This window comes from Myotis yumanensis, unplaced genomic scaffold (genome assembly GCF_028538775.1).
Source record: "Myotis yumanensis isolate MYYU_CA2020_CCGP unplaced genomic scaffold, mMyoYum1.0.hap1 SCAF_5, whole genome shotgun sequence".
Lineage (NCBI taxonomy): Eukaryota > Metazoa > Chordata > Mammalia > Chiroptera > Vespertilionidae > Myotis > Myotis yumanensis.
In genome coordinates, this window is record NW_027223756.1 from 102,150 (window position 1) to 129,286 (window position 27,137).

Genomic DNA, 27,137 nt, shown 5'->3' on the forward strand with positions numbered 1-27,137 from the left:
AGCCTGTGGTCACCAGCCCAGGAGTCAGACGAGTAATCCTGAGGGAAACACTGCAGAATCCGAGAGGTGTGGGCACCAGGCCCTGAGTGGGTGGGCAGGTCCCCTGGGCCCCCTCTATGCCCGGCAGGATGGGGTGCGAGGGGAGAGGCAGGTGGGGGTGTTGCAGAGGAAGGAGGCTCACCAGTGCTCGGGTTGTGCTGCCCGCCCCCCTTTGGAATGTCCCAGCCCCTTCCTCCCCCTCAACCCCAACCTCAAGGCCCTCATGTTCTTCTGGGCCCCACCCAGGGTCTGGGCATTTTTGGTGCCAGTGCTCAGAACAGCATCCCACAGACCTCTGCGTTCCCGTTCCCTCGCGTTCAAACTTCTGTTCCAGAGTCACTCTCTCAGGGGCCTCGCGACCCCCAGGATGTCCGAGTCCCTCCCGGCTGCACAGTTTTCCACGCAATTCCTGTCGCCACCTGACGGATTACACATTGGCATTGGGATGCCAGCTTTGGGAGGAAAAGCCCCAGAATCATTCCCTGGTCTCCAGTGAGCATGCATGTTAGGCCCCCAGCGTCCCTCCGAGCGAGTCCAGCCGGGCCCAGCCCAGCCTCTGCCCGACAACGAGGCAGAGGCCTGAGGGAGTTTCTGGTGTGTGTGTGTGTGTGTGTGTGTGTGTGTGCATCTATACGTGTGCAAGTGCCTGTGTTTGTACATGTACATGTGTCAGTGTATCTATGTGTGTCTGTGCATTGTCTGTGTACATTTGTGCGCATCTGTGTGTGTTTTTAAATATATTTATTGATTTTTTACAGAGAAGAAGGGAGAGGGATAGAGAGTTAGAAATATCGATGAGAGAGAAGGATCGATCAGCTGCCTCCTGCACACTTCCCACTGGGGATGTGCCTGCAACCAAGGTACATGCCCTTGACCGGAATCGAACCAGGGAACCTTCAGTCCCCAGGTCGAAGCTCTATCCACTGAGCAAAACTGGCTAGGGCTGTGTTTGTTTTTTGTAATTTCCATGGATGGATCCATTGAATCAAATCGAATTACTTCTCAGAGCAAAGTATAAAGGAACCAGCCAAGGGTTTTCCATTCTCTGTCCTCCTGTGGGTGTGCCGTTCTCAGAGTCTCTTTCACCTGCGTCACCTTAACCGGTGACAGCTGAATCCAGGCTGGATGGGGGCTGGTGGTCCCTTCTTTGACCCGTCTGCACGGTCCCAGGGCAGAGCTTGAGCAAGGCCTGGGGCATGAACTTAAGAACAGGAGACAGCCCTAACTGGTTTGGCTTAGTGGATAGAGTGTAGGCCTGCGGACTGAAGAATCCAGGGTTCGATTCTGGTCAAGGGAACATGCCCAGGTTTCGGGCTTGATCCCCAGTAGGGGGCGTGCAGGAGGCAGCCGATCAATGATTCTCTCTTGTCATTGATGTGTCTCTCTCTCTCTCCCCCCTCTCTCTCTTCCCCCCCCCTCCTTTCCCTTCCTCTCTGAAATCAATAAAAATATATTTAAAAAAAACTAAAAAGTAAAAGAACAGGAGACAGAGTCTCCAACTGCAAGGCTGTGCCAGGAAAGGAGAGTGGTGGGGCAGGGAGGGCACCCAGTGACAGAACCGGGTTCCCAGGGGCAGCCGAGATGACGCCGTGCGAGGGAGCCATGCAGGGGCCATGGAAGAGTCTAAATACCATCACAGCTCCCAAGGGGTATGGGTGTAAAATAAATGTCAGGGAACCCCAGTGAGAGCCATACCTGCTGTCCATGGTTTACAGGATGGGCCCACCCCACGCCCACTCTGAGGACACTGACCATGATGGGGCTGGTGGGGGTGTGGAGGCCACAGAACCCCAAGGCTGAGTGACCACAGTCAGCTCCTCTGTGCCAGGAGGCTTGTCTTTGCTCCCTCCCCCAGGTGGGGTGGACGGTTACCTCTTGTGCACACAAAGGGAACTACAGTGAGCGGGAGGGGGACTCAGCTCCAAGGAAGAAACTGTGTCCACCTCCTGGTCAAGTCCATCCCTCCCCCACCCCAACCTCCCCCAGTCCAGCCCTCTCATTTCTCTTCACTCAGCGTCCAGTGGGCCCTGCTGACCTCAGGCACTGGCAGGTGTGAGAGTCAAGGCTAGTGGCAGGGATAATGCACCCCGAACCCACGAGGGAAAGCTGAGGTCCTCGCAGGTAGTGGGGTTCCAGGAGCACAGTGAGGAATGGGGGTACCTGGCCCCCATCCCCTCTCCTCTGGCGGGAGAGGCTGTGCCAGGCATTATCCACCTGCTTTAGACACTGGCCAGGCCTCCGGGCAGGGAGGGGCCCCTATTCCCGCCAGGGTCCTACCTTCCTCCCTGTGACTTTGGGGTGACATTCACAGTCACACTCCCTGTGGGGTTGCAGGTCCAGAGGATGGGTGGGCCCGGAGGAGGCCACAGATAGCAGTAACGGGCCCTGGGTGTGTGTGTCCAGTTCCGTGCTTCTGGGAGGCAAATGAGGGTGAGACAGACACACACACACACACACACACTCACACACACACACTCACACACACACTCACACACACTCACAAACACACATTCACACTCACAAACACTGCTCCTCAGCAGCACACACCCGGCACCCCTCTGAGCCGTGACACCCGCTTGGGCTCTGGCTCTGGCGCTGCCAGAGTGAAGTCGCAGGCGCGTCCCCAGAGGGAGAGTGGGGCCCAGGGAGAGTGGGGCCAGAGGGAGGGTGGGGGCATAGGGAGGGTGGGGCTGGAGGCTCCCCGAGGCTGGAGGCTCCCCCCGCCGGTCCAGCGTCCGCTCCGGATTTGGGTCAAAAACCGCGCTCCGCGCTCCTCGGTTCTTTCCGGCGACGGCCCGTCACCCCTCCCCTTCCCCTCGCCGCGGCGGGGGCGGGGGGCGCAAGGTCGCCGTCTGGCGGCGCAGACGCCCAGCGGCTCCGGGGAGGGACTTGGCCAGATCTGGCCCTCGGCGCCGGGAGGAGGCGAGGAGCTGAGCTAGCGGCCGGGCTCGGGGGCGGGCACTGGTCCGGGGCGCAGCGAACCAGCCCGAGGGCCCGTGGGGACAGCGCGCGGCGAGGGGACCTGCTCCCGCGGCAGGAGGCAGGCCCGCGCTCCGCCTTCCGTCCTCTCCCGAGCGGCGCCGTCCTCTCCGCGAACACGGCGGGAAGGCGCCCTCTCCTTGCGGGCCCGGAGCTGCAGAGGCATCGCGGGGCGCGGCCGAGGGGTGGAGAAAGGAGAGGGAGCCGATCGGCCGGGCGGCAGTGACTCGCGGGGCCGCGGCTCCGCCAATCTGCGGGCGCTGACGCGGGGGGCGGCTCCGCGGCGTTCCGATATCTGCCCGCCCGGGCGCGGGCATCGCGAGGCTCCGCCGTGGGCACTGCGCTCGTGTCGGCGCTGCACCTGCCGGGGATCGCCCGCCGCTCGGTGTGCCCCCCGCCCGCTCCGCCTCCCCATCGGTCCCCGCGGCCCTGCGCCCTCGCTCCCCTCCGGATCCCCGCCTCCGGGCCGCAGCGCGAGAGGGCCCAGCCCTGCCCCAAAGAGCCGCCCTTTCTCCACCGCCCGGCGCGGCGCCCGGCGCGGCCCCGGAGCCCGGATCGGATTGCGCCGAGTCGCCACCGCCATCCCCAGGCAGCGCTCCCCGACAGGAATGGGGCGCCGCATGGGCCCCCCGCGCGCCTGATGAGCGCGGCCGGCCCAGAGCCGGTCACTCGACTGGGCCCCAGCTCCGCGGACAAGGACCCTTGGGCCCGGTCGCCGAGGGCGCGGCCGCTCCGGAGAGGCGAGAGGGACCGACCCGAGATGGTCTGGCCGGCGCGCGCTTGGGCGGTGGGCGCTTCCCACGTGGCGCGGGCCTGCGAGCATCCCCGGAGCTGGTAGCTGCCGGAAGCCAGATGCACCTTGATCCGTGCGGCGCCTCGTTCGGGCCGAGCCAAGCCTAGAGGGCGCGGGCGGGCGCTCCGAGGCGCCGTGAAGATGATCCAGGTGCGCCGGTTCCGCGTGCTCGTCCTGATGGTGTTCCTGGTGGCGTGCGCGCTGCACATCGCGCTGGACCTGCTGCCCCGGCTGGAGCGGCGCGCGCGGCCCCCGGGGGAGCCCGGCTGCTCCTGCGCGCAGCCCGCGGCAGAGGCGGCGCCCGGCTGGGCCCAGGCGCGCGGCCGCCCCGGGGAGCCCTCCGCCGCCGGCGACGCGGGCTGGCCCCACAAGCACACGCTGCGCATCCTGCAGGACTTCAGCTCCGACCCGTCCTCCAACCTCACGTCCCACTCGCTGGAGAAGCTGCCGCCCGCCGAGCCAGTCGAGGGCGCCGTGCGGGGCCAGGATCCCGGGGCGCCCAGACCCCGCGGCCCCGCGCACCGGCCGCTGCTTCGAGACCCCGGCCCTCGGCGGCCCGCGCCGCCTCCCGGCCCCAGCGGGGACGGCTCGCTCCTGACCCGGCTGTTCGAGCATCCGCTGTACCGGGTCGCCGTGCCCCCGCTGACCGAGGACGACGTCCTCTTCAACGTGAACAGCGACATCAGGTTCAACCCCAAGGCGGCGGCGGAGAACCCCAACTGGTGAGCGGGTCCAGGGTCCGGGGTGGACGCCGGCAGGCCCGGCCCCTCAGGCAGCCACGCACCCTTTGAGAATAAAGACCCACCCGTGTGCCTTCCCCCCAGAAAAGGCCCTTCCGCGCCCCGGGCACTGTGAGCGGAGACCCACGCCGGAAGGGGAGCTGGTGGGCCCCCATCCCACCCCTGCCTCTTGTCCCTGCGGCCTTTGTCTCGGAAAGGGGCAGGTGTGGAGCTGCTCCTGGGTCAGCCGCCCAGGCCTCTGGGCAGGGGAGCCGGGGAGGGTCCTGCCAGGCCCTGGTCCCGGGCTTGGGCAGTGGGGTCAGGCCATGAATGAATGAATGAGCTGCGGGTGGAGTGAGCATGAGCCCAGGGAGTGAAGGAGAGCCTGCCCTGCCCCTGCCTGGGAGCCAAGCCTGCTCTGTGCGAACCTGTCACTGAGGATCCGTTAGCCGAGGGGTGTGTGGGCTCCAAAGGGCTAAGGAAGGGCTCTCCCAACTGCTGTGCCAGTGCCAGCCGCGTGGGGCGGCCGGGGTGACAGCTTCACGGGGAGAAGCATCTCTTTAAACTGTCCTGGTCTAAACCCTCCCCCCAAGGCCCTCCTCAGCTGCAAAGAGCAAGCTGAGCAGATGCTGGGAGCAGGGTAGTGAAATATTAACCAGCAGTGAGGCCGGAATAAACAGCTACCTGGGGAGGTGACCCAAGCCCCGGGACGGCCAGGAGCCCAGACCTCAAGCCCAGACCTCTCCAAAAGAGCCTTCTCCTTGGAAACTAGGCCATGTGCTGAGTCTGAACGCCACACCATGCATGCTGGGGGGTCTTCAGATGAGAGAGCCCAGAGCCAGTGGTCAGGGGGTAGCCCCACCCTTCGTGTCCACTGTGGTGGGGACTTGGGGCCGGGAAGGCCACATGCAGGTGAATTAGACCTGGGACAAGTCCACCTTCCCCCCCCAACCCAGCAGGAAGTGGGGTCCGCTCTCCCCAGGCGTGTGAGGACAGCCTCGTGGGTGGCAGGTCCTGCCTCCTTCCTCTCTCCCCACCCACGACTGCCCTCGTTAAAATTAAATTTAGTCGGTTGCATCAGCCTTACCCCTGGTTGCTGGAGCCAGAGCAGAGTTCCCAGGGAAATTTTCTGACAGGCTGGGCGTGTCAGACTTGCACATAGTCTGTGATCAACAATGAGCTCGGTCCCCCCCCCCTCACCCAGGAGCCAAGGCCCCTTGCACCCCAAGCTGACGTCATGCTGTCTGGCGGCCTTGGTGACCCCAGGACAGACATGCTGGGGCCTCACGCTGAGCTCCTGGGTGCTCCTTGCTTCAGTTACAGCTGTCTGGGGCTCGGGGGTAGGTAGGAATTACGGCCTCTAGAGATGTGATTAGTCGTTAGAGCAGCAGCCACAGGAAAACACAGACCTGGCACGGCCCGTTGGCACAGAAGCTGCGTTGGTTCAGACCCAAAGTTAAAACCTTGGCGGCAGCGGCCGACCCCCCCCCCAACCCCCCACCCCCACCCCCGGTTCTCCATCCGCTCCCTGCTGACTAGGGTCCCTTCATCTCCATAGGCCGCACGACGGCCCCGAGGGCGAGGACTTCGCACCCACAGGGGAGGCGGCCGTGGACAGCTACCCCAACTGGCTCAAGTTCCACATCGGCATCAACCGGTACGAGCTGTACTCCAGGGACAGCCCTGCGGTCGATGCCCTGCTGCAGGACCTGGGCACCCAGAAGATAACCAGTGTGGGTAGGTGCCTCGCTGCACGTGCTACGGCACGTGACTGGCATGCGGTGGGGCCTGGGGGCCGGTGGCCCGGCTGGAGCATCCCCACTGACGCCCACAGGCCCGGAGGAGGGGACACGTGGTGTCAGGCCACATGCAGTTGAGGGGATGTGCACTCAGCTCTTCCCCAGCTGAGGAGGGCACAGCTCCTGCCACCAGCAAAGAAGGGACACCTCAGGGCTGCGCCCCTTCCTCCACGTGGGGGGCTCAGAGGAGCATCCAGCGCCGCCTGGGTTGGGCCGCACCCAAGCTTAGCCGGGGCTCTGCCCTTCCGTATGGACGGCAACCCACACTCAGTGGTTGGCAGGCCGCCTTCCTGAGCACCTTGGGATCTGCTGAATCGGACAGAAAGGGCAGCGGTTACTGGTTCTGGGAAAGCGTGTCAGCAGTGGTTTCTGCCGGGCGTGGAGGTCTGAGCCTTTGATCTCCGGCCTCGGGAAGGCCCAGTGTCTGCAGTGGCTGGAGACGCAGGGGGCTGGGCAGACCCCTGGGCGGGAGCACCGTTCCTGGCAGGTGCCCGCCTAGTGGGCTGTGAGTGAGGTCTCCACGCTGTGCACAGGGCAGCAGTCCTGGTGCTGGACGGGCGCCAGCCGCCGGGGGCTGTCCTGGTGCTGACAGGGCAGTTAGGTGCGGCCTCTGAGACAGGCAGGTGAGCTCCAAGTTCTCCAGAGTCTGCTCTGGGCTCTCTGCCCAGCCTGAGCTGCTTGCTGGGGGGAGGCAGACGAGAGGCTCACCCTGGAGCAAGCGGTGGTCTCCTCACCTAGCGTGCTGCCTGGAGGAACCCGAGAGCCACTCACGTGCCCAGCGCCGCCCCGCCTCCCTGCTGACCCCGCCAGGGTCAGGGCTCGGGCCTTGCTGGGCAGCAGTGAACGGCAGGGATTGTCAGGGAGAGCCACCGCCGGGTGCCCCTTCCCTCTGAGAGGAGTGTGGCTGCTGGAGAGACATCCGGTGTCTTCCCACCTCCTCCATCTACGCAGCAGACTTTTGTGGGCACCGCCTGCATTTGGACCCGTCCTGGTGGCAGGCAGTTGAGGATGAATCCATCCTCGAAGTGATTCTGCTGCCTCCTGACCTGAGAGTCCCAGGGAGACAGGAAGGACGCACGCGGACCAGGAGCAGATGCTTTAAGCGCCGCATAGACCCAGGCCAGGTGTGTCGGGGAGACAACCCCACCTGGAAGGAGGGTCTTCCCGGAGTGTGGGCTCAGCAGGAAGGGCAGGGTGGGCAGGGCTTCAGGAAATGGGAACATTTTAGGGGTTCCTGCTGAGAGAGACTGCCTGCTGCTGCTGTGTGCACATCCCTCCGCCAGCTTCCCCACTTGTCCAGTGGGCTCGTGTCTCTCAGGAAGGTTGCATCTTATTCTAATAATATGGTGAGCGTGACAAGCCTGTAAAATACTAACTGGTGCTCAGCATCTGGGCTTCCATGCCCCACCCCCACCTTGTCTAGGGCAAATGCAGGGTCAGGGACAGGGTCAGGGTCAGGGACAGGGTCAGGGACAGGGTCAGGGTCAAGGTCAGGGACAGGGCTGTGCAGAGCCTGGGCCACCTCCCCTCAGAGAGCAGACACCTCCCAGCCCTCACTGGACACGCTTGGTGCCGAGGGCAGGGCTCCAGAGCCCGGGGCAGCTGCGGGGGGGAGGGGGCACTGTCGGGGTGGGGGTGGGGGGAGCCTCCAGGGCTCCCAGGCAGCTTTGCTGACCCTGGGCATCCTCCTCCTCCCATCCCAGTAGGGGCCTGGCCTTAGGGCGCCCCACCCCAGGGTTCTGGCTGAGGGTGCCCTGGGGAGAGTCCCTGCCCGTCATCAGGGTCCTGGGCTGTCTGAGCTGACTACACGGACCAGCCGGTCCTCCCTGTCTGTCCTGGGGCAGTGGGTCCATCGGAGCGAGGGCTGGTCGGTCAGGGTCACTGTGCAGTGCCAGTTGGATCACAGGTATCACCGATGGGACCGGGTGCCCTGCCCCCGGCAGAACATGGGCCTGGTTCTGCCAGTTGCCAGCCAGAGTGGTTTTGGGCACACGGACGACCCTCTCGTGCTCACGGGGACGCTGGGTGGTGATAACCTGGACCTAACCTCCAGCTTGTGGATCTGAAATCCAAACAGCTCCTTCGACAGCAAAGGCCTGGCTCAGCCTGAACGTGTGGGCGCAGCCTGACCGATGAGCCTGCGTGATCCGTGTTGTCTCCCTCGCAGTGGAGTCAGGGTGCTTCCTCGGCTCTGCCCAGACCCAGGCAGCGCACATGCACACGCAGCAAGCGTGACGCAGACACCGCCTCACTGCGGTCGTCCGAAATTCCCGAAATCCCCGAACATGAACACGTCTGCCTGCAGACTGTGAAGGACATGAACCCACGGAACGTACGTCACGGGGTCATCGCGGGCTCATGAGTAACGGAGAGCTGAGAACAGCTGGGCCGAGTCCCCGCGGGGTGGGTTTCTGTGGCATGATCTCCGTGAAGGCCCGAGCCCTGAGCCCCAGGCGCCATGGGGAAGGGCCTCGGCCAGGAACTTGCGCCCTCGCGCTGCCTGGGCCTGGAGACGCTCCCAGGCGAGTTCCTGTTTGTGAAGAGCCCCCTGTGCCTGAGGAAGCAGGAGCCCTCCCCTGTGAGCAGAGTGAGCAGCATCCAGGGGCCCAGGAGACCAGGGTCCAGGCCCGCCGCCTCTGCAGGGAGTGGAGAGGAGCCGGCCAGGGCCGAAGGCAGGTGTCTCCCGTGACCCCACCCTTCCTGCGAGGTGTCGCCCCCACGTCCACTGGACATTTGGTTGAAAACCCAGCTGCTTGAGACAAGCCCTGGCTGGGCCCTCACCTAGCAGGTCCTGCTGGGCAGATGTGGAGACTGGGGTCCCCGGATGCGAGGGTGTCCAGGTGGGAGCTGCCTGCTGCTGGGGGCCCACCCGGCGTTGCTGTAGCGGAGGGGGCTGCGGCTTCAAGGCCCCCTGGGGACCCTGGATGACACCCCCTTTACGGGAGCCCAGAGCCTGCCAGGATTCAAGGTTTAGCATCCCCGTCCTCCTGAGCATGAAATGGAAGGAAAGGAAGACAGAAGTCCCAGGCACCGCAGTGAGGGCATAACAAAGACCCTCAATTTAAAGAGCCAGAAACCCAGCCTTCTGGCTGCCACCCTTCAGGTAGGGAAACTGAGGTGGGGGGAGGGAGGCTGGCCTGAGGTTAGGCCATCCCTGTGCTCCGCTCAGGAGTCTGCCCTCAGCCATCGACCCCGGGCAGTCACTTTGATCATCCGTTGTTCACATTATTACACCTGGACCCGGCGTGTTGTTTGGGGGAGTGATTCCTGTGACGGTCGAGATGCTTTCTCACTGGATGGTCCCCACAGTCACCAGCTGAGAGCCACTGACCGCTTCATAAGCGCGTGTGGCCAGTAGGGCTGTGTGCGTGGCCAGGCTCCCGGCTCCTGGCTCCCGGCAGGATGGCTGCCTTCGAAGGCTCAAGATGTCATCTCCTCTGTTCAGCTTGGACTTGGGCGTGCGGCACCTCCCATCAGCACGAATGAAATCGCCGCCCTGCACGGTCATGGATGCAAAGAATCAAGGACACAGTTAATGGCTCTGCTCTTGGGATGACTTACAAAGGAGAAGCCGCGTGGCCGGAGAGGACTCGAGCAGCCTTTTGCGGGAAATGCCGACGGGTCAGGACAAACCCACGCTGGTCCCTGAACCAAGGAGAACAGGCACCCCCCCGCCACCCCCCCCCCCCCCCCCCGGCCCTGGGCCCTTGTGGAGGCAGCGGAGTCCAGGGCTGACTGGCTGGCGGAACAAAGGCTGTGTCTGGGGCCCTCAGCTGCTGCCCTGGGTGCCGGGGCTATGGTTGCCCTGCCTCCTCCCAGCACCAGGAAGGCACAGGGCGCCTCCTCCCCAGTGCAAGGCGGTTGTGAGTCCCAGTCTGGGGCCTAGAAGCAGGGAACGGAAAATGCCCAAAGAGCCAGACCCCCCAGGCCCAGTGCTGAGGGGCCGTAGGTCATCCACCAGCCGAACGTGGAGAAAGCAGCAACTAGTGGAGCCCCCTCAGCACTCCTCCAGCCTCTGGTCCAAGGTCAAGAACAAATGCCCAGCCCGGCCAGCATGGCTTAGGGGTTGAGCATTGATCTGTGAACCAGGAGGTCACAGCTCGATTCCCGGTCAGGGCTCATGCCCAGGTTGTGGGCTCGATCCCCAGTGGGGGGCGTGCAGGAGGCAGCCGATCCATGATTCTCTCTCATCGATGTTTCTGTCTCTCCCTCTCCCTTCCTCTCTGAAATCAATGCAAATCTATTTAAAACAACAACAACAAAAGAACAAAAGCCCTGGCGCTGACTCGGCATCCCTGCCCCGCACCTGCTCGCTCCGTTTAGCGCAGACGGCCGCTGTGGCCCCGAACCCAGCGGGTGTGTGTTCCAGTTGTTCCTCGGATCCACCCCACAGTGCTCTCAGTTCCCTTTAAGTAAAAAGTTCTCAGAACCACAGTGAGCCATCTTCCAGAAAAGTGGGCGTCGGGCCGGCAGCGATTTCAGCTCCACCTCCCAAGGGCACCGGGGGGTGGCCTGAAGTCGGCAGCACTGGCGGGTCCAGGTGGGTTAGTGGTCACGGGTGTCTCGGTGCCGATGAACCATGAATTGCAAAGCATCATGGAGACCTATGAACGCATATTAACATGTACCATTAACGATGCGTGTTGTTGGTGACCATCAATCAATGTTAATTACCAACATGTTACACTCGGTTGGGGATGTCACCTGAGGGTTACCAGGAATGACTGAGCTGGACAAAGGGTCGTGGCCGGAGGACTGGAGAGCAGGGCACGCACAGGGGCACCGCGAGGGAGTGGCCGTGGGTGGGTGTGGAAGAGCTGGCCTGGATGCCCCGGTGCCCTGCGTGCTGGCCACTGGGTGGAGGCTGGGGAGATGGAGAGCAGGTGGCAGATGATGAGGGACATGGTCAGCGAGAGCAACTCCTGGGGCCGTGGCCGCGGGGTGTGCCTGGCTTGCCGCCCGTGGGACCCTTCTTGGGTCCCTCCCCAGGGCTGAGGTTGCTGTCCACCGGGGCCCCTGGAGCCCGACCAGGTGAGGCCCCTGGCAGCTCCGCCCAAGGCCTTTGCCTGCACACCTGGCGCCCCCTCACATTGGCCTCTGCTCTCCTGGCCTGAAGTCGCCAACCTCGGTCTGTCTATGAGAAGAAACCCCAAACCACCCCCTCCTTCTCACGGCCGGTCTGTGTCCAGCTCCGCTGCTGTGGCCCTCGGCCTGGCCACCTCCTGGGGCCCATCCTGCCAGGGAGAGCGGGCTGCCCATCTGGGCACAGACTCCTGGGCACCTGCCTCTCCCCAGCAGGCCTTTGCCAGGACTAGCATGGCCACGTGAGAGGTGGATGCTGTGGGAAGGCACAGCCCCCAGAGGAGAGAAAGGTGGTGCCCACGACCGGGTGATGGCTGGTGTTTCTGGAGTCCTTAGTGGAGTTGAACGCCTTTCAATTTCTAACTAGTGTCCCGGTGCATGGATTCGTGCACATTGAAAGGAAATTAATTAGAAGAAATATTTCAATATCAGTATTCGCCCTTTCTCTATAAAAGAAGTGTCAACCAAATTCATGATCGACAATGACAGATCGAAACACACGCATGCGATTAGTGCCATTGAGAGCTTTATATGTACTGCGCATGCGCGAGTCAACTTAGCCTTTTGTGTGTGTGTGTGTGTGTGTGTGTGTATATATATATATATATATATATATATATATATGGCCCACCAACTGGAATGGTGGAACAACCAGTGGCTATGACGCGCACTGCAGCCGCCAACCAGCCTGATCTGGGCCCCAATCGACCCACCCCCCACTGCCGGCCTGGCCCCCGATCAGCCCCCATCACCCCAATCGGGGGCGGGGCCAGCTGGCCAACCACCCACAGCCCCTCCCCCTGCCGGCCTGGCCCAATGGGCCCCATCGGGGCGGGCTGGCCGGACCCTACCTGTGCACGGATTCATGCACCGGGCCTTTAGTATAGAATAAACTTGCTTAATTAGACCTGCTTTCTGACGTAGCTAAACTTTTTCATGCCCAGTGAAGTACCCCAACTTCTCTTTCAGGTAATTGTCAGCAACACAGCAGGAAATATCAACACAAAGCAGATTATTATTGTAGATCACGCAGGGAGAACCAAGGGTAAAATATTTAACTGCAGCCGTGTCTGACTATATTCTGTGCAGTGAGAAAACCTGAAGTCGTTGTCAAGGTCCACCATTTTTTTACTTCTGTTCAGTCGGGTCAAGTTTCTAATATTTCTAAATCTCCATTTTCTGGCTAGTGAAAAGAAAATAGGATTCCACTGCGTCTCCTATCTGCCTACTCCAGGACTTCTGTGAGGATCAAATGGGAAAACGCTTCACAGATGTTTGGTTACGGTGTGAAATGTCTGCACCTGGCTATAGAGCAGGTCGTGTTCCTGGGCTGAAGAAACTGCAAGGAGGCTAGTCGCCGGGGAGAGGAAGCTAGGCGTTGCTACATGACGTCATTACCTGGTGCCCACAGCGACCGTTTCCGGGCTGGGCTGGGCTGGGCTGGGGGCTGCATTTTGCCCCATAGGGTCTCAGCAGCGTCGGCTGCGATTTGGTGGGGTGTCACCCTGGGGTGGTGGTGGGGCCTGTGTCCCACTTGGGGGAAGCTGAGTGTTGGTTTGTCGGCACCAGGTCTGTGGTGCGTTTGTTTTTAAATGGCCAGTGCGCATCATGGCAGCTCCTGTGTTGAGTGTCTGCCCCCTGGTGGTCAGTGCACATCATAGTGACCGGTCGGACAGACACTTAGCCTTTTATGTATAGAGATTACTTGTTTGCTCTGTGGGGAGCAGCAATGCGTGTGGATTTGCTTCCGGAGCAAGAGGGATTAAGCCAGCCAGGTTTGCATAATATTTTGTTATTAAGAGAAGCCAGGGTCCCCAGCCCTGGGAAGAGAGGTGGGCTGCCTCTGACTGGCCGGGGCGGGGGTGGGGGGGTGGGGAGGAGGGAAGTTAACCCAGTGGCCCCCGCTGTTCTGTGGAAATGGGGACATCCTGTGGGGCAGCATCGGGGCCCTCAGTGTTTCAGGAGCCACTGCTGTTCTCATCTTGTTAAAGAGCCGAGATTGTTCGTGATGAGAGAGAAAATTAAACTCACCTGCAGCTCTTGGGAGAGAACCACCGTCAGCCCAGCAGGGCCGAGCTAATAATCAAGTCACGGCGGCTTCCGCGTCCTTCACGCTTGGCATGTCGGAGGCCGCGTGGCACTCTGTCCCTCGGGAATCTCCAGTGTCTTGCAGGGAAGTGGCTTTGTGTCCCCCAGGAGCGTGCACAGGAATCGTGGAGCCTGAGAGCTCTCGGTCCTCAGACACAGCCCGGCTGTGGCCAGAGCAGATGCCGCGTTGGGAGGAGTTGGCCGGTGGGGGCGGAACCTGGAGGCAGGGCCTGGGCTTGGTGCTCAGGGGCCATGGGCCACTGACAACCTCAGGGAGGTAACTTGCTCCCCGTGGCAACCTGCCGTCCAGGTGCTCTCCTGAGGCGTCACGGCGTCGCCCCTTCGTGGGGCTGCTGTCCAAGGAGGTGGGCGGGTCTCGTCCCCGTGTCCCAGGTGAGTGGCGCCTGCGCCAACAGGGCAGATACACTCCCTGGCTGTCTGGACCCCCTGACCCCCTTGGATGAGGCTGGGTGGCAGCCTGAGCTCCGCTTACCGAAAGGGGACCCTGAGGTTAGAAGCGTGAGCGCCTAGGGGCCCAGCCGTAGTGGGCTGAGCGGAGCCTCCAGGCTCAGGGCTGCTGGTAGGGGCCAGCTCCTCAGCCCGGACGGAGCCCTCTGGGTGCAGGGAACGGGAGGAACTCGCGGAGACAGCAGCAGGTGGGATGTGCTTCCTTACGAACAAAGCAGCTGCAGCCGGCTGGTCAGGGGCAGCTTCTATTTTTGCTCGCACCAGAGGCCTCGTGCCCATTAGGGACGCCCGTGCTGCATTAACACACGTAAACACCAGCAGGTTCCACGGCGTGCACACTTAGGGCAGGGCCTTCCCTGGTGACACTGCTGTCCTCGCCTGCACGTGTGCCCCTGGAGCCCCAGGAACTCTGGTCAGGGCCCCACAGCAAAGCCCTCCAGCAGCGCAGCCTCCTGCACGGCGATGCCCTCCCTCCTCAGCCCTGGTGTGTTCACAGATTGTGTCCACCCTCCCAGGCCCTGCAGGCCCTTCCTGACCTGCAATAGCCTCAGGTCCTTGGTCCTCCACACTCTGCCCTCGGCGGCCTCTTTCCCTCGTCTGTGTGGACGATCCCCACGTGTGGCCACACGCTGGCCGCCTCAGGCCGGCTCCTGGGTCTGTCCGGGGGCATCCAGGCTCACCTGTCCCGACCTTCACCTCCAGGCTGTTCCTCCTCCATCCAGCTGCTCCAGCCGAAACCTCGGGGTCACCCTCGTCTCTTCTCTCCCCTCTGTACCCCAACACCCCCTCCAAATGGCTCCTCCATCCCAGATATTTCTTGAATTTTCCCATTTTCTCCATCTCTTTCCTCTTCTCCTCCAGCCACCCTCCCCCCTCCACTGGCCTCCACCCTTTAGCCCTGTAGTCAGCTCCCCACACGGAGGGGACAGCACCCACCTGCTCCCATTCCCTCCTGCCCTGGGACCAGTGGCCACCAGAGCCCACCAGGTGCTGCAATGTGCCCGCTCTCTCCTCCTCTCCTGCCCGGGCCTTCCTGACCACCCCCTGCTCTGTGGGGGCAGCTTCAGCGCCACCCAGAGCAGCCTCTGCCGGCTCCTCCGGGCGTGGACCTCTCCACCACAGCCCGAAGCCTCTAGGTGCTTGTGGTTTATGGGTGTCCCACCCAGTGGAACGTGGACCCTGGTGGGGACACCTTGCCTCACTTCACCCCTGTGACATCACCCTGTCTGGGTGGCCTGGGCCTCCCTGTGTGGGTGACAGGGCTGGTCGGCCAGCTCACCTCCTGTGTGTGTGTATAGCTGTGTGTGTGTGTGTGTGTGTGTGTAGCTCTGTGTGTGTGTAGCTCTGAGTGTAACTGTGTGTGTAGCTGTGTGTATAACTGTGTGTGTGTGTAGCTGTGTCTATGTGTGAGTAGGTGTGTCCAGGTGTCCAGGTGTGAGGGGTGTGTCTGGGGCGGGAGGCACTGCTGGCAGGTGTGTGCACCCAGCCGTTCCAGAAGCCGGTCCCTTTGTCTCGGGTTGGCCTGGGGATTCTGAGATTCTGCCCCAACTTCTGAATGGGGAGGAGGGCGTGTCGGCATCCTTGTGAGGAACCCCAAACTTCCCAGGCAGCATGGGGGCCCTTGGCCATGCCAGGGCCCAGGCCGTGAGGTCTGCGTGGGGAGCAGAGGGCCGGGCAGCGGGTGACCCTGTGTCTTTGCCTCCCTGCAGCCATGAAGTCGGGGGGCACTCAGCTCAAGCTCATCATGACGTTCCAGAACTACGGGCAGGCCCTGTTCAAGCCCATGAAGTAAGTGCGGGCGCCGGCAGCAATGGGGTGCAGGCGGGAGGGGGCAGGAGGTGCGAAGCGGGTGTGGAGAGGGTGCGGAGGGGGGCTGGGCTGGGCTGGGCTGGCGCTTCCCACAGGCACCAGGTTTGGTGGAAGGTGCAGTGTGTCCTCCAGTAGTGTTTTGGGGTGAACTCGGCGACTGCTCCCAGCTTTCTCTCCGCTGCCCGCTGCCCCACCCTCATCCCTGTTACCCAGCAGGAAACCCACTGCTGCTCCAGCTGCCCCTCGGAGGGAGGACCCCACCCCCGCACAGCTCAGGGTCAGCAGTCTCCTGTAGGGCCAGGGTGGGTGTGTCAGGGTCTGCAGGCCATGTGGTCTGTGTCCCAGCTGCTCAGCGCTCCCCGCCCCAAAGCAGCCAGATAAGGGGACAGGCCTGGCTGTGCACCAGCAGCGTTTCAGCTGTAACCCTGTGGGCGTGGCTTGTGCTGCTGCAGGAAACATGAAAGCTGCCACCAAGTAAACGTGAGGCACCGAATGGCCATGCAGACCCTGTGGCCGCCCCAAGGGAATCCATTAAGGATGAAATCCATGACCAATCATCTCTTTAATGAAAAAACGTCCGTCTGTGACCTTATCCTCTTTGTAAACTGCTGGCAGAATACTCTGAGCTGATTGGATGAGGAGGGTGGAGCCTGGGGTCCTGGGACGTGTAGTTTGTGTGACGTGTGGCTGACATAAAAGCTTAAGGGATATATATACACGAGGAGTGAGGATATTTTTCCATTGATTTTTTTTTAAAAAAAGTAGAAGGGAGCAGGGACAGAGAGAAACATCGCTGTGAGAGAGTCACATTGACTGGTTGCCTCCCACATGCACCCCAACTGGGGGGCGAGGACTGGCCCTGCAACCCAGGTACGTGCCCTTGACCGGGAATCAAACCCAGGACCCTCTGGTGCTCCAACCCCTGGATCAGATATTTTTAATAGGCATTTAAAAGCATATAATTAACACATTAGCCCAGGAGTTCCTGGATCTTCAAGCAAGATTTTTAACAGCTTTATCAAGATACTAGGGGCCCAGTGCACAAATTCGTGCACCTTGAAAGGAATTGTGGGCTGCAAGGCTGCAGTGGGCACAGTGGCGGGTCTCAGCCCATCGGCCCACAGTCCCCTGTCTGCCAACAGCCCTGCTCCCGCTGCCCCCATGGGCTGACAGCATCGGCCCCACTCGCACCCACTGACCATGCAGAGCGATTGGGGCTGGCGCCAGCAGCAGGTGCGAGTGGGGCCGGTGCTGGCAGCGGGTGCGAATGGTAGCTGCTGCACTGATTGCCCCTCAGGAGCAGGGGGAGGTGGAGAAGCCCTCAGGGATGATCGGGGCCGGCAGCCGCCACTCACATCCACTGACGGCGCCAAGCGATCGGGGCTGGCACTGGGCGCTGGCAGCAGGTGTGAGTGGCGGCTCTGGCACCAGCAGCGGGTGCGAGTGCTGGGCAAGGCTGTGTTGTGCGGGAGCAAAGAATTTTCAGTAACCACCAGAGGCTCACCCCGATGATAGCGACCGGCGCCCCTCTGTGGTCTGGTACCCCCACTCACCTGCTCCACCATCCCACCGCGGTCAATGCCCGCCATATTCCACACGTGCCCCCTGGTGGTCAGTGCACATTATAGCAACCAGTTGTTCGGTTGTTCCGCCATCCAGTCTATTTGCACATTAGGGTTTTATATATATAGAAAATTCACATATCACCTTCGTCACCCATGTGAAGTCCGTAGTTCTGTGCTGTCAGTGTGCGCGCCGAATTGCGTGTCCGCCACCAGGATCAGTTCTAGGACCTGCCCGTTACTGCGGAGAGAGGCTGTGAACCCTAAGTCCTCACTCACTCACGGCCTCTACAGGTTCTGCAACGTTGAGTAAAATGTTGAGCAAAATGATGCGTAAGGAAGCCCTTCGCTGCAGGCTGTGGTGTGAACAAGAGTTAGTTCCTAGGGCAGCTCATCCGCGTGACGAGGGAGGACGTAGCAAAGCGTTGTGAGGGGCCCTGTGCACAGGTTGCTGCCCCCCACTTCTCCTTGCCCTCCTTTGCCGGACGACCGCTGCCCCTGACCATCTCCATGTGTCTACATGTTGTGGGGCTTTCGAATGAATCGAATCACGAAATGCTGCTCTCTAGTGGCTTCTCTCCCTCAGCCGCACGTCCTCAAGGCTCATTGAGTTGTGGCAGGTGCCAGGGCCTAGCTCCTTTTTAAAAAAAATAATTTTTATTGATTTTAGAAAGGAAGGGAGAGGGAGAGAGAGAAATATCCATGATGAGAGAGAATCATGGATCGGCTGCCTCCTGCACGCCCCCCACGGGGGATCGAGCCCACAACCTGGGCATGTGCCCTGACTGGGAATTGAACTGTGACCTCCTGGTTCATAGGTTGACGCTCAATCACTGAGCGTGCCGGCCGGGCCTGACTCCTTTTTAAGGCAGAACAATATTCCGTCGTGCGGCTAGGTCACCGTTCATGCATTCTTCGCTCAGTGGCATTTGGGCTGTTCCCACCTGTTGGCCCTAAGAATAATGCTGTTGGGAACATTCACCTACCAGGTTTTGGGTGGACGTAAGTTTTCATTTCTTTTGGGTAAATTCCCAGGAATGCAAGAGCCGGGCATGTAATAACCACCTTGACCTGCTCGGGAACTGCCGACGGCCTCCCACAGCAGTTACTGGCCCACAGCCCACCGGCAGCCTCACTCCGCAAGACACTGGTGATTACCGTGCCCTGGATCCCGCCATCCCGGCGGGCGGGAGTGTCTGTGGACTGACTGGCGTCTCCAACGAGGACAATGCGCAGCGGCTTCCAGGCCCGTGTTGCCGTCTCTGTCTTCTTTGCAGAAACATCTGTTCAGGTCTCTTGCCGTTTCTTTAGTTGTTTTTGTTAAGAGGCTGTAAGAGTTCTTTCTATATTCCTGTGTGGTGTCCTTTCTAATTTTCAGGATGTCTAGTTTACCTATTTTGTTGTTGCTTGTGATTTTGGTGTAACATTTAAGACACCAATTGGATACTGAAAAATATGTGTAGTTAGCGGTACAGGTGCCGTGTGTAAACATGTGTGTCTGTAGGTAGCGGTGCAGGCGCCGTGTGTAAACATGTGTGTCTGTAGGTAGCGGTGCAGGCGCCGTGTGTAAACGTGTGTGTCTGTAGGTAGCGGTGCAGGCGCCGTGTGTAAATGTGTGTGTCTGTAGATAGCGGTGCGGGCACTGTGTGTAAACGTGTGTCTGTAGGTAGCGGTGCAGGTGCCATGTGTAAACGTGTGTGTCTGTAGGTAGCAGTGCAGGCGCCGTGTGTAAACGTGTGTGCCTGTAGGTAGCGGTGCAGGCGCCGTGTGTAAACGTGTGTGCCTGTAGGTAGCGGTGCAGGCACCTGTGTGGCTGATGTTGGGTGTGGCGTCCCTGCTGAGTGCGCGGGCTGGCGGCCTTTCTGTGGCCTTGGGTCCATTCCTTCCCGCATGCTGACACGTGCTGGCGGCTGGCGGCCGGCGGCCGCAGAGAGCATGAGGCTTCCCCCAGCGACTGCCCCTCCTTCTCTCCTTTTCTTTCTGTCTCTGAGGCCACTCTGCTGGTTGTGACACTGCACACACACCACCCCCTCAAAGCTGTTTCCTCATCTCCATGTTATTGTCAGGACTTGGCGGCTGCTGCTCCGGATGTAGCGGGTGGCAGGGCTGGTGGCTCTTCCTCGCATCAAGTCACTTAACCTTTCAGATCACAGGGCAGGTTTTGCTACCCACTCTCCTGCTCTCTCCTTCAAGGAGGAGGCGCTGGGATCAGAAGGGTTTACACAAACACGGAGTGGCCGCAGACCAGGGCTTGGGCCCAGCTCGTTCGCCAGCCCGGGCAGGCATTCCTGCTCTTCCCGCCAGCCCTGGGCCCTGCTTGTGGCACAGAGGCCCTAAATATTTCGATTTCTCTCCTGTTTGCTGTGTTTATGGTGCACAGGGTGGGGGCCCCCAGCCCAGCGTGTCCGCCGCCTTGACTTACTGTTCTCTGCCGGCCAGGCCACGCACAGGGGCTGAGGCTGAGATTCTGCTGGGCGTCCTGTGCCCAGAGCCTCCCCACGGGCCATCTGCTCTCTTTCTTTTTGCAAAGACTAGAAGTGTGTGTGCGCGTGCGTGTGTGTGTCTCGGAGATAAACCATCTGTGGCAGCTGTTTGGAGGCCCATCCCTTGGGCACAGATGCATAAGCGGCTGTAGAAACCTTGAGGGAAGGTGCTTCTAAATCAGAAATTTGAGCCCCTCCTGCTCTGATCAGTGTGGCCGCCAGGCACCAGCGCACAGCGAAGAGGAGGCGCAGGCCGGAGAGCAGGGCAGTGGGCAACGCTGGACGTTGGGTCTGGTCCTGTGTTCACCGTGCGGGCGCTCGGGGCTCAGGGGCAGGTGGACAGACGGTGGCACAAGTGAGAGAAGGACCTTGGGTGGGACGGAAGGAGCTCTGGCTGCTCAGCGACCTCGGGAGACCGTGGAGATGGTGTTGCCGAGTGGGTGGGAGTTGTCTCCGGGCGGGAAGGCTTCTGGCACAGGATCCACACAGGAAGCCGTGGGGCAATGACGGGTTTCGAGGGTCCGTGATGGCCCCATTAGGAGTGGGTAAGTCTTTGAGTTGTTCTGATAAATAATTTGTTTCCTCTGCTCTGCTGCCCTCACTCAGCCCAGAGGCAAACACATTGCCCAATAGTCAGTCGCAGGGTGTGGAGCCCGCAGAGGCCTGGGCCTGGCCAGAGGTGGACAAGGACCCTTTTGTGTCCACGCTCAGCTCGGGCCGGCCTCCAAGCCCCCCGCCCTCCGCCTGACTCGGGAGCTCAGCATCCTCTATGGGGCCAGCGCCAGGTTCCTCAGGCAGAGCTCGGGTGCCGTAGGAAGCTGCCCGAGCCGTGCCCTACCTGGGCGGGCAGTGCTTGGGTCAGAGCTGCGGGCCCGGCCGAGGTGGGCCTCCCCTTACAGATCCTGGCACTCAGGTTCGTCCCTCCCCGCCCCCCCATGGGTCCCGCCTGGCACGGTCATCAGTGCCCACTCAGACCTGGCGTGACATCAAGTACTCAGCAGTGACCAGGACCCAGAGGAGCTCCAATTCTACGGGGAGTCGGCCGCGTACACAGATAAACACACACATTTCAGAGGCTGAGTCCCTGGAGGGGATTCAGACAGAGGCTCACTGGGGCCAGGCAAGGCCTCTGGCTCGGCCCCAGGTCCTGGAGAGGAGGGAGGGAGTGGCCCGTGGAGCCCCGCCCAGGCCCAGGGCAGACAGGAGGCGGGGTCTGAGCAGAGGCCGTGCTGCACAGGCTCACTCACCTCCAGGCTGCCAGCTGTGGGACACGGCTTGTCTCCAATTTCATGGATCATTTTTATAGAAGAACCTGGACTTTGAGAAGCAAACCAACGACCCGTAACAGCGTTGGAGAGAGACTCCTGAGCTGCCCGGGACTCAGCAGCAGGACGGCGCTGGCCGATGGCCCTGGCGCCCCTGCTCCCCGCCTGGCCATCCACCCTGAGTCCACCATCTCAAGGACCAGCTGGACGTGGGGGAGCTCGAGGAGGCGAGGGTGGGAGCGGCATCCATGGGTCAGAGTGGGGCTGGCGGCTCTGCAGGGCTGCTGCTGGAGGACAGCACGGTGGAGCCTGCGTGAGGGGTTTGGAGAAGGGTCTTCTCCCCTTCGCTCCTGGGGCCACTGCAAACCTTCCCCCGGGATCCAGGTCCCCCTTCAGCACGTGGCTCGCTCTGCCCCCGCCAGCTGAGCTCTCAGCACCGCCCACCCGGACAGAGGTGCATCCACGGGAGGGGCCGAGGAGTAGGACTGCAAGGTGCCCTCTTGGGCTTGGTGGGCGTGGCGGGTGTGGCAGGCACGGTGGGTGTGGCGGGCGCAGGCTCCATGATGGGGCAGCAGGTCTCTGAGTCCTCACGACCGCCTGGGGAGTGGTTTGGCAGGCTCACCGAGCTGTGTGATGCCAGTGCCGGCTGTGTGCATGGCCCTGTTCATGCACCTGCAGCCAAAGGGCGCTACCCAGGCCAACCACAGGAGTTAACCATCCCCACCTGCTCCCACGTGGCAGCGGGAATCCCGTGTGTAACAGGGTCGAAGGGAAAGGGGATTATTAATGACTAGAGGCCCGGTGCACGAAATCCGTGCATGGGTAGGGTCCCTAGGCCTGGCCAGTGATCAGGGCTGATCAGGGGCCTTCCTTTGCTCCGCACTGCCCCTGGTGATCAGTGCACATCATAGCGAGTGATTGAACTCCCAGTCTCCCGGTCGAACTCCCAAGGGGACACTTTGCATATTAGCCTTTTATACATATAGATTCGTAACAGCTGCAGAGACCCAGGCAGGGGATAAAAGGTGGTGCACGTTTAGTGAGGCCCTTGAGAGGCAGTTCTGGGCCCACCCTGTCCCCACTGAGCAGATGGGGGAGCTGAGTTTGGGCAGGGTCGCCTCGCAGGGCCCAGGCCTCCAGGGTCCCCACCCTGATCCACCACCTGCTCGCTCACTGTGGCAAAAGTTTCCCTGGGGGCTCTGGGAGAGATCATCCCCTTTGTTTAAAATCAAGGCAAGAAGGTCATTTCCCCCAAAGCCACTCTCCTGACAGCAGAGCCGGGCGCGTCTTTGTATCTCTCGGGTTATTGCTGTCTCGGGGTGCCTGCTGGTATGTGGGCCTTCCCTCTAGTTGTCATGAATGGGAAGGAACTAAGGCCTTCATTTTCTGTGTACAGAAAAGCCGGCATTTCTTTCAGGGTCAGTGTGATCAGGCCCCGCAGGTTTGATGCCCCAGGTCCACTTTGCAGACAAGAGCTCCTGGAACAGCCTGGAGAACGGGCTGCCTGCAGCCCCCCCCCCCCCCGCCCGCCCCGCTTAGGGGTTCTCCCCCTGGGGGGAAATGGCAGCGATCCTGACACTGAGCCCCGTCCTCAGTGGGAAGACTTGGAGCAGCGTGGCATCCTCGACTCTTATTACGTTTTAATAAAACGATGCACCGAGGGGCTTTGGTGCAGGACAGCGGCCTCTGGGGAAGGTGCACTCACTTCCCCTTAACTTCACTCCTGAGTCACCCCCATGAGAACCGGGGGAGCCGGCAGAGGGTGTTGGAAACAGGGCGCCCGTGGGCTGAAGCGGGGCCTTGTCGGGCCCCCTGGGCTGAGCCCTCTGGCTGGCCATCTCCCTGTCTGTGGGCTGGGGACACGTCACGGTCGCGAGGACTCGGGAGGTAAGTCACGTAACTGCTCAGTGGGCATCCACTCCTGGTCGGAGCTGGATAATGTCGGCTTTTGTTCCTCACGGGCCTTGGGAACACGCTGCCAGTTTCCTCTGTTTTGTTTTATTTTTGTTAATCTTCACCTGAGGATGTTTTCCCATTGATTTTTAGAGAAAGTGGAAGGGAAGGGGAGAGACAGAGAGAAACATCGATGTGAGAGAGACACACCGATTGGTTGCCTCCCACATGCGCCCCGACCAGGGCCGGGAATCGACCTGCATCCAGGGTGCATGCCCTTGACCAGAATCGAACCCAAGACCCTTCAGCCCCCGGGCCAATGCTCTAACCACTGAGCACCTGCCAGGGCCAGTTTCCTCTGTTTTTAACCCAAACATGAGTTCTCAGTTCTGCACAGATTAAAGGACATTGAGGTGTTGACAGTAACAGTGGGGACTTTAGGGGGCTGTCCCTCTAAAGCAGCGGTTCTCAACCTGTGGGTCGCAACCCCTTTGGCGGTGGAACGACCCTTTCACAGGGGTCGCCTAAGACCATCCTGCATATCAGATATTTACATTACGATTCATAACAGTAGCAACATGACAGTGATGAAGGAGCAACGAAAATAATTTCATGGTTGGGGGTCACCACAACATGAGGAACTGTGTTTAAAGGGCCAGAAGGTTGAGAACCACTGCAAAGGGAGGGGCTGCGTGGGGGTGACATAGGAAGGTGGAGGAGTCTGGGAGTGCAGGACCCTAGACCAGGGGTGGGCAAACTTTTTGACTCGAGGGCCACAATGGGTTCTTAAACTGGACCGGAGGCCGGAACAAAAGCATGGATGGAGTGTTGGTGTGAACTAATATAAATTCAAAGTAAACATCATTACATAAAAGGGTACGGTCTTTTTTTTTTTTTAGTTTTATTCATTTCAAATGGGCCGGATCCGGCCCGCGGGCCGTAGTTTGCCCACGGCTGGCCTAGACGCTGGGATGGGCCTCGCTGGAATGGGGCTCTGCGGTGACCGTCCTCCCACAGAGCCCCGTCGTTCACGGGTCCCCCCACAGAGCAGGGCCTCTAAGAACTGGCCTCTCTCGGACGCGGGGACTGTTCCTGCAGCCAGACCTCGGGCCCTTCCTGTGCCCCTGAGCCTGGGCACCCAACCTGGCGGCCGGCACTTCAGGCCGCGCACGCCCAGCTCTGGGCCGTGGAGTCGGTTGTTCTGCTCAGAGACTTGAGGACCCTCAGCTGCGCGTCTGACACTGGAGAGTGCAGAGGAAGGAGCGCAGACTTGGGTCAGAGACACCTGTTCCTACCCAGGACCTGCCATTTCCATCCTGTGACTCTGCAAACGTGTCTTCCTCTTTCTCCACCTCCGACCTCATGTCAGTAAGACGGGGGCCAGGGTCAGAGCCGGAGGACCCCAGGCCTGACCGTGCACCAGGGATGGCCCAGTATTTACCAGGTTCTGCCTCTTTGGCTTCTGTGGAAACAGAGGTACTTTTCCTCAGAAAACCCTGTCGTTTCGTAGATGTGCAATGCATTTCCTGAGAGGTGGCGTGACCAGAGCTGGAGGAAGCAGACCAAGGTGCACACCCTTCCCAGGCTGCCTCAGGCACTAGGCCGGTGGGCATGTCAGCAGCCACAAGGAACCAGCACAAAGGACAGCTCCCCCCTGTCGTTGAGGGTGGACCCTGACTTGGGGCACCGTGCTCCTGGGTGCTGCTCCAGGAAATGCTTGTCCAGCCTCCGGTCTCCCCACTTCATGGGGCAGGTGCCAGCTCAGAGCTCCGTCGACCCCGGTGTGTCCATCCCCACTACCCAGGGAGAAGCCCAGACCGGTGGGCCACGCCCTGCACCTGCCCTCCCCGCACCTGGGCACTCCTGTAGCCAGGACACCTGGAGGAAGGAGAGGTTGCCAGGTGACCGGGATCAGCCAAGTCCAGTCTCCTGCCTGGGGCAGTGAGTTCAGTACTTTTCCAAAGTGTTTTCAGCGACAGCACCGCCTGTTCTGCAGGTGGCCCGGGAGGTGGCGGGGGTGGGGGGGGGGGGGGTGGTGCAGACTCCCCACACGTCCCCGTGCGTCTCTGCTCGCAGCCTGGCCCTGAGGGGAGACTGACGCCAGGGTCCAACCTGTGTGCCTCCCCCCTTGGCGTGCTCCTCAGTGCCCAGCTCAGCCCTGGGGGCCTCACAGGTGAAATTGGGTCCCCGCCCCAGGAGCTCCCAGTCTGGAGGAGCCTTCCAACCACGCACAAGCCACTTGCACAGGCGGGGGTGTGCTCAGCAAGCGGGGGAACCCAGGAGCCTCTCAGGGCCTCTGGAGTGAAGGCAGACAAAGAGCATTCATAGCCACTCCTTTGCCTTCCGGGCCTGAGGGAAAGGGCATCGGAAGCCAGAACAGCTTGGCCTGTGTGGCCTCGGGGCTGGGGCAGAGCTGCCTTTCTGTGAACTTCCCAGGATGGAGGAAAGCCCCGAGGCAGGAGGAGGGAGGGGACCAGGAACTTTCCAGGAACCTGGTCACAGGCTGTGAGAAGTGGCTGCACTGTTCCCAGAGCAACAGGGCTCAGAGCCACCCGCCATCCAGGTGTGTGACCCACTCAGAGGTGAGGGAGGCAGGACAAAGGTCACAGCATTGCCAGGTAGAAATGCTCACTTTTTTAGCATCACAGATATTGCCACTGCACATCAGGCAATAAGAGGCCAATGTGTGTTAGGGACAATGGCCATGGCGGTAATGGTGGTGGTGATAGTGGTGATGGTGGTGGTGATGGTGATAGTGATGATGGTGATGGTGGTGCTGGTGGTGGTGGTGATGGTGATGGTGGTGGTGGTGATGGTGATGGTGGTGGTGATGGTGATGGTGATGGTGATGATGGTGGTGGTGATGGTGGTGGTGGTGGTGGTGGTGGTGATGGTGATAGTGATGATGGTGATGGTGGTGCTGGTGATGGTGGTGATGGTGGTGGTGGTGATGGTGATGATGGTGGTCATGGTGATGGTGGTGATGGTGGTGGTGGTGATGGTGATGATGGTGGTGATGGTGATGGTGGTGGTGATGGTGATGGTGGTGGTGGTGGTGGTGGTGGTGATGGTGATAGTGATGATGGTGATGGTGGTGCTGGTGATGGTGGTGATGGTGATGGTGGTGGTGGTGGTGGTGATGGTGATGATGGTGGTCATGGTGATGGTGGTGGTGGTGATAGTGATGGTGGTAGTGGTGATGGTGGTGGTGGTGGTGATAGTGATGGTGATGGTGATGATGGTGGTGATGGTGATGGTGGTGGTGATGGTGATAGTGATGGTGGTGATGGTGGTGGTGGTGATGGTGATGATGGTGGTGATGGTGGTGGTGATGGTGATGGTGGTGGTGGTGGTGGTGATGGTGATGATGGTGGTCATGGTGATGGTGGTGATGGTGGTGGTGGTGATGGTGATGGTGGTGGTGGTGATGGTGGTGGTGATGGTGGTGATGGTGATGGTGATGGTGATAGTGATGGTGATGGTGGTGGTGGTGATGGTGATGATGGTGGTAATGGTGGTGATGGTGATGGTGGTGGTGATGGTGATGATGGTGGTGGTGATGGTGGTGGTGGTGATAGTGATGGTGGTGATCGTGATGGTGGTGATAGTGAGGTGGTGATAGTGATGGTGGTGATAGTGATGGTGGTGGTGGTGATGGTGATAGTGATGGTGGTGATGGTGATGGTGATGGTGATGGTGGTGATGGTGATGGTGATGGTGATGGTGATGGTGGTGGTGGTGATGGTGATAGTGATGATGGTGGTGGTGATGGTGGAAATTGAAGAAATAACAGGGAAAAGAGCTGGACATTGCAAATAGGTTTATGCCTCTTCCCTGTGCTTCTTCCATCAGTCCCTCCTCTGTCCATCTGTTTATTACTCACCTGTTCTACAGCAGGTGCTTGGCTGGGCACTGCTGCCCTGGCCCTCCAAGTAGTGGTCTAGTGCCATGGTGCCAAGCTCCTCAGGGGAGAAGCCTTCTCACTGGCTGTCAGGAAGGCACCTGGGGGTCAAGGCAGGGCTGAGGGGGTGCAGGGCACAGCACAGGCAACGTGTAGAAATGGGCAAGGCTGCTGAAAGGGTTAGTGACACCAGAGCTGCAGGGTGGGGGAGGAGGGCAGAGCTGGAGAAGTCACCAGGAGGTTTCTGACAGTCCTGG

The 27,137-nt window shown here is 60.7% G+C and overlaps 1 protein-coding gene across 1 annotated transcript in view; it reads left to right on the forward strand.

Annotated features, from left to right (window-relative positions):
• Nucleotides 1-3,029: 3,029 nt before the first annotated feature.
• FAM20C (FAM20C golgi associated secretory pathway kinase) overlaps nucleotides 3,030-27,137 on the forward strand; it is a 32,530-nt gene continuing 8,422 nt past the window's right edge. Inside the window, exons 1-3 of the mRNA XM_070414214.1 lie at nucleotides 3,030-4,533; nucleotides 6,089-6,267; nucleotides 15,677-15,755. Of these exons, the coding sequence (XP_070270315.1) occupies nucleotides 3,953-4,533; nucleotides 6,089-6,267; nucleotides 15,677-15,755 (839 nt within the window). The 5' untranslated portion in view covers nucleotides 3,030-3,952. The remainder of the gene's footprint in view (nucleotides 4,534-6,088; nucleotides 6,268-15,676; nucleotides 15,756-27,137) is intronic.